This window comes from Sander lucioperca, chromosome 5, assembly GCF_008315115.2.
Source record: "Sander lucioperca isolate FBNREF2018 chromosome 5, SLUC_FBN_1.2, whole genome shotgun sequence".
NCBI lineage: Eukaryota > Metazoa > Chordata > Actinopteri > Perciformes > Percidae > Sander > Sander lucioperca.
The window spans coordinates 26,261,058-26,267,262 of record NC_050177.1 but is presented as its reverse complement, the minus strand read 5'-3'; the positions used below and the strand labels follow the sequence as shown (position 1 = coordinate 26,267,262).

Sequence of the window (6,205 nt, the reverse complement as noted above, 5' to 3'; positions counted from 1 at the left end):
GTAAGTGTTACCACGGTGACTGCAGTGAGAGTGCAGATCCTTGAAGGAGGGTGTCCGATGTGGTTCAGCTGAGACAGCTCTACAGCAGCGCTTCCCAAAGTTGAAATCGGACTCTTTCTCCTTGTTTCTTTTTGGGGGGGCTTCGGATGGTCTCAGATACCTGGTCTGACGTAAATAATTAATATGAGCTGTACTAATCAATGTTTGGTTCACCCAGTGGGAGCATTCGCCCCATGTGGGCTGAGTCCTGCAGCGGCCTGGGTTCGGGTCCGACCTGTGGCCCTTTGCTGTGTGTCATCCCCCATCTCTCTCGTCCTTTCACATCTATCCACTGTCACTACAATAAAGGGAAAAGCCCCCAAAAAATAATCTTAAAAAAAAAAAAAAAAAAAAAAAAACTGTGTGGCTCCATCCGAATTAAAAGTAGGACGCTTCCATTAGAACCCGATGCTTCCCTGTGGCATAAAGTTACTGGACTGTTATTTACTGAAACATATTTTTAGGATAAATTAATTAAAGGAAGCTGAATCACTGCTGCATTAAAAAATATATATCTGTGTCCCAACTTACTTCAAAACAAATGTTTTAGCCAGCAGATTGTATTAGTCATCAAATGTGTCATGGAGTCAGGCAGTGAGCCACACACGGTTGACTGGACTGAACAGCTTCTGGAGCCTCGGGTCACATTGGTCTAAATCTGTTTTATACAGTAAATTAAATCTCTAAATTTCCCTCGGCTTTTAATGGATTGCTGTGTGCATGTCTATGAGGCAGAGTGTGTCACATGCTGCTGAAAACCTGATAAATCTACAAAAGCCAATTTGTATTGTGTGTATGGAGTTACCTTGAGACCCGAGTAAATGAAAAGAAAAGGAAATGTAATCATTAGGAGAAAAGAAGAAGGAAAGGGTGTGAAATTATATGCAGACCCAGTTTTGATGTAACTACTTGAATGCAGCTTAATCCGTTTGTTACTGTGGCATTTACGCCAACGTGGCCCATGCCGCATTCACATCATGTTGTTCAGACTGCAATTGTGGAGTTATCAGTGATTCCTGACTTCTATCTCCCACTTGGTGAAAAGAACTGAATAGAAAGGGTTACCAAACCTGGAGCAAAATGTCTGCCAACATTCACTGGCAGTTACATCTTGATAAAATCCAATATTAACACATATAATAATCATCATACAGTAGCTAATTTAAAAGGAGCTGTAACAATAATTACATCTCAAAGTTCTCAATGCTAGAAACTTGTCAAACAAATTGCCCCGGCAGCCATCATAACTTGGTGCATATTTAAATGATTTGAAATGGCCTGTAACTAACTGGTTGTTTTGTCCCCTCAGGGCTACATGCGTCCTCTCAAACAGCAGGACAGCAGCTCCATAGTGGACCCTCTGCTGGTGGACGAGATGTTTTACCAGATCCCGGAGATCCTGGAGCACCACGAGCACTTCCTCGAGCAAGTCGCTGGCTGCGTCAGCCAATGGCACGATAGGCAGACCGTCGGAAACATCCTTATTCAATCCGTGAGTAGAGATGACAATAAAGTGTTATCTCCGGTTATCTTTAATAATAAGTTATGTAATTCATATGTGTCATTCTTATGCATTTGAACTTTACAAATAGTAGGAGTATTGAAATGATTCATTGCAACAATGCATCACGATGCGGACGTGGATGATTCTGCATCCATGCAGTGACAGACCATAATCGATTATTGCCTACTGATGCTACTTGTTGATTTCCTGCTCGCTCCTTTTTTTGTTTCTGCCTTTTGTCTGTTGTGTTCGGCCGTGCTACATTCAGGAAGTGTCTTTTTCAATAGCAGATACAATAAAAAAGGGATTTCATATACTGTACGTCTGCTTGAATTTGTCGATGAAAACCGTGTGTAGTAATATATAATGAGGTGAAGCATTGTGATGCATCGTGATATCGATTTGAATCTTTGACAGGGTAATCGTAATCGAATTGAATCGTGAGAGCAGTGAAGATTTACACCCCTAACGCACAGTCACATTTTCAGAAGGGGAAGCCAGCTATTTTACACTATTGAAAGTTTAGTTTTAATCTGACTTTGGATGGAATTAGTTTGAATTTGAGGATTACTACATGTAATGCTCTCACCTTTCATCCAGCTGCTCCGCCGTTACTTCCCCTGACTTAAGTCTTTTATCTTCATGCACATGTGCCCACGTTAAAAAGCCAATTAGAAAGCGGTTTACCCTCAAACGTGGCAAAGAAAATCGGCTTTCTCTAGGAGAAATCTGGCTGGGGAAATCAGGTTTGTTGTTTACATGATGCTAAGAGAACAGGTCACTGTGGAAAGCGCCTGACTGAGGAGTTTTCAACTCTCTTCTTCTTTGTGTTGTAGGAATGTATTAAGCACATGTTAGCTTGTGTATGTGGCATGTAAGGTGAGTGTGTGAGATAGTTAACCTCTGACCGTAGCAGTAATTCCTTTACTTCTCTCAATAGCATCCATCATGAAAACAAAGGCTGGTGGTGTGTAGACTTTGTGTTAAAATGCAACAGTGTGAATTATAGCAGCATCCCCAAGCTCAAATCAATGGTAACTAATGAACAGCCCATCTAAAAGTACAACTAATTCAGTTCAAAAGATGCAGTGCACTTTACTTCTCTGGGACGATTGTATTGTTATGTTGTATATTGGCTTTTATTCTCCTTGCAAAATAAGAAAAAGGACAGAATTTCCAGTAAGGTTTGATAGCAGACTGTTGATCAGCTCTGGAAAGCGGTGGTTTTCAAATTCAGGCTTAGTTAAAGGAGTAAGAAACATTAATTATTCAAATGCAGTTGCAGTTTTATTATGAAACCAATGTTTGAAAACCAAAATTCTGATTTCTGATCTACTGTGGTGCAGCAGTAAAGCAAATTGACATGGCATGACAGACATGGCATATAAAATGTAATTTACTATAGACTCCAGAGCTTGAATAAATGAACAGTCTTTAAAAGCATTATTGACAGCAGGGTGGACTGGAGGGAAGCTGTTTTTAATAAGAGACAGTTAGTTGGCAACATTGGTTTAATATGTTGTCTTCCCAGTGACCTCTTTTCGACCCATTTACAATTTCCCATGACCGGAGGGCAGTTCTCAACCTAGACTTTCAAAAACAGTGCTCCAAAACATCAGAGTTGGGCTAAATGTCAGTTTTCTGTCTTTTAGAATGAAAGGGCAAATAAGGTCTTGTCTTGGCTATCCATTTACATATCGTCAGAAATTCACTGCAAAGAAGCACATAGAGTTTCTTCATAGACAGACTAATTGACCAGAATGCAGTGTGGCTACAGGCAGCTTTTGTTTTTTATTGAGTGGGAGAAGAAACCCTCGCTCTCTTGCTATGTTAATGCTATTGTTGTCCCTCTCAGCAGCTCACAGCTTGAATGAAACGGTTTCACAAACTCACTGGAGACACAAACTGTCACGAGAGAGAGAGAGAGAGAGAGAGAGAGAGAGAGAGAGAGAGAGAGAGAGAGAGAGAGAGAGAGAGAGAGAGAGAGAGAGAGAGAGAGAGAGAGAGAGAGAGAGAGAGAGAGAGAGAGAGAGAGAGAGAGGAGAGAGAGAGAGAGGAGAGAGAGAGAGAGAGAGAGAGAGAGAGAGAGAGAGAGAGAGAGAGAGAGAGAGAGAGAGAGAGAGACTCCACGCTGCTCAGGCTGATCCTCCCCCACTCCTTCTTTTCCCCCTCCTTCTCACTCCGCTGCAGCTCTTTAAGTGTCAGCAGCTGCAGTGTGCTACAGGCCTCGTTGGCGCAGTAGGCAGCGCGTCAGTCTCATAATCTGAAGGTCGTGAGTTCGAGCCTCACACGGGGCAGTGTTTTACTCTGCTGTCTGCTCTTTAAAGTGGCAGATCTGTGTCTTTGCTCGATGGTTTGTGCAAAATGTCAGCGTTGTCTCACAAACAGCTGGAAATGCAAATTCTGTAAAATATCATTATAATAGATTTTACACCACTGAATTTGTACTTGTTTGTGTTATTAATCACCAATAATCATAATTCTGTCCTCACTTTCTGCTGTTTGCTTATAAAAAGATATAGATATAAAACAGATATGTCATCTAAACAGATATGTCATCTATATATTTTGCGGCGTTGATTGTGATGGATTTACAGTTTTAGACTCTGCTGATATGTTTAACAACATTTTTTGCATTTCTTTTGCACACCTTAAAAAAATGTCCATGATTTGTTTGTATACACATCAATGCAGACTGTGCATTGCCTGTAAATACACATACTTTAGCATTTAGATAGTAATTTGGATTTGATTTGGTTTATTGACGCCTTCCTGATATATTTATAAAATCCAACATATCAGACTCCGCAGGGTAAAGTGATTGAAGTACTGGTCTTATTTTCATTGTTGTCTGTGGTGTTTTCACAGTTAAATTCATCATGATGGTTAATTTTATTCATCCATGATATCCTGGGACTTACAGTGATCATCACATCCAAATCAACCAACACATAGGAAATAAATACTTTAAAAAAATAGAAACTTAAAAGTATAGATGAAAACATCTTATACAACAAAACAATATTCCATTACAAAAAATAAAACAATTACATTAAAATTACAGTTCCATGTATCAAGAACTAAAACCTGTAAAATGTAAAATGCAGGGGACAGTCTCTAGACTAGCTGTCCCCTGCCCTCTAGTTGTGAAAGAAATCAGGTCAGGGTGAATCATCTGTGTGTGTTTATGTGTATGTTTTAGGGAGGGAAATAACTATTATTCTATTCTTTTCTAACGCCAGCCAAAACAAATTGAATGCCACTAACACCAAGGTTTCTTTGGTAATCTCTTCGATTACAGCTCTCTTTTGCTGTTATTATGATGTAGTTACACAGTGACAAATACAACATGTATTAAATGTTAACTATATTAAATATCTTAAAGTGAAGCAATATAGAAATGCGATGAAATCTCTTATTTGTACCATTTGTTATTCTTGATTGTTTACCCAAATGCAAGAATGTACCTGGGATCACTTTGGTCCTGTCAATGGAACCATTTGGCAACTTCATTCAGAATCTTAATGGCATCCATTTCAGCTTCTCACGCTCGCCATCCACTCAAAACGTAACGTTATCCTACTACTCTTTGGCCGGTTCGCAAGCCCAAACAAGTGTGTGCTGCGTGCCTGTTGTTTTGTTTCCGGTCTAGCTAGATCCGGTGTGGTGTTGTAGTTTAACGTTACTAGTTGTTGCAACAGCATGTGAAAAAAAACTACAAAATTTGCTATGCCAAAAAGAACGTTAATCTCGCGATAAAAAAAATTGACGCCGTTAATAACGCATTTAACTTACAGCACTAATAAAAAGTAAAAAAATAAATACAATTTAAAAAAAATAAATAAAAATTAAAGCAAAGAACATACTGAAATCACTACGTCTTATTGTGCGCCACCACCACCACCACCAATCAACTAATTATTTCAGGTCTTATAGCACCTCAGATATTCTGCTTTAAGGTATTGGTGAACTTAAACCTTTATTTTACAAACAGGGTTGTGGTTTAAATGACAGGTGGCATATAACTGCACCAATCTCTACCTGCTTTTCATAAAAACATGAATTATTGTATATATATATATTGTCACATAAAAGTGTACACATAGTAACTTCAATTTATTCTCTTCTCCTCCTTCTTCTCAGTTCTCCAAAGAGACTCTAGCCAATATGTATTCAGCGTACATCGACAACTTTCTCAACGCCAGAGATGCTGTGAGGATTGCCAAGGAGGCCAAACCAGCGTTTCACAAGTTCCTGGAGGTAAGCGTTGGACAGAGTCACAGGATGTCCTGTATTGTCTGGGCAGCTGCTCTTATGTGTTGCTTTGGAAAACGAGGAAACAGTCTAGACGTGTTGGTCTGGTGGAATGAGCCTTTTATCCAGCTTTTAGATCCTGAAAAGGGCTGTCTCTATTTGCCAATGTTAGGTGAGTGTGAGTGTGCATACAGCTATAGGACTTCAGAATCAGTTTTATGAATTGACAATATTGTGTTTAGTCATGTATGTTTCTGAATGAAGATGAAGATAAAGATTCTTGATCAAAATGGAAGAAAAATAATCTGCCTGACATTGAATTCATGCAGTGTTTTGATATAGGGGCTTAAAATCATGTAATGTGAGGAGCACTTTATCTTCCTCTGCTCATGGGATCTGGAGGATCCT

General features: G+C 39.4%; 1 protein-coding gene and 1 non-coding gene across 3 annotated transcripts in view; both read left to right on the top strand.

Moving 5' to 3' along the window:
• Positions 1-6,205, top strand: part of LOC116048264 (rho guanine nucleotide exchange factor 17) — a 57,012-nt gene that overhangs the window by 43,656 nt on the left and 7,151 nt on the right. For both annotated transcript variants that reach the window (XM_031297257.2, XM_031297256.2), the window contains 2 exons: positions 1,349-1,531; positions 5,687-5,803. In XM_031297257.2, the coding sequence (XP_031153117.1) occupies positions 1,349-1,531; positions 5,687-5,803 (300 nt within the window). The remainder of the gene's footprint in view (positions 1-1,348; positions 1,532-5,686; positions 5,804-6,205) is intronic.
• Positions 3,768-3,840, top strand: trnam-cau. The gene has a single exon. It is a non-coding gene; the product is annotated as a tRNA-Met (tRNA).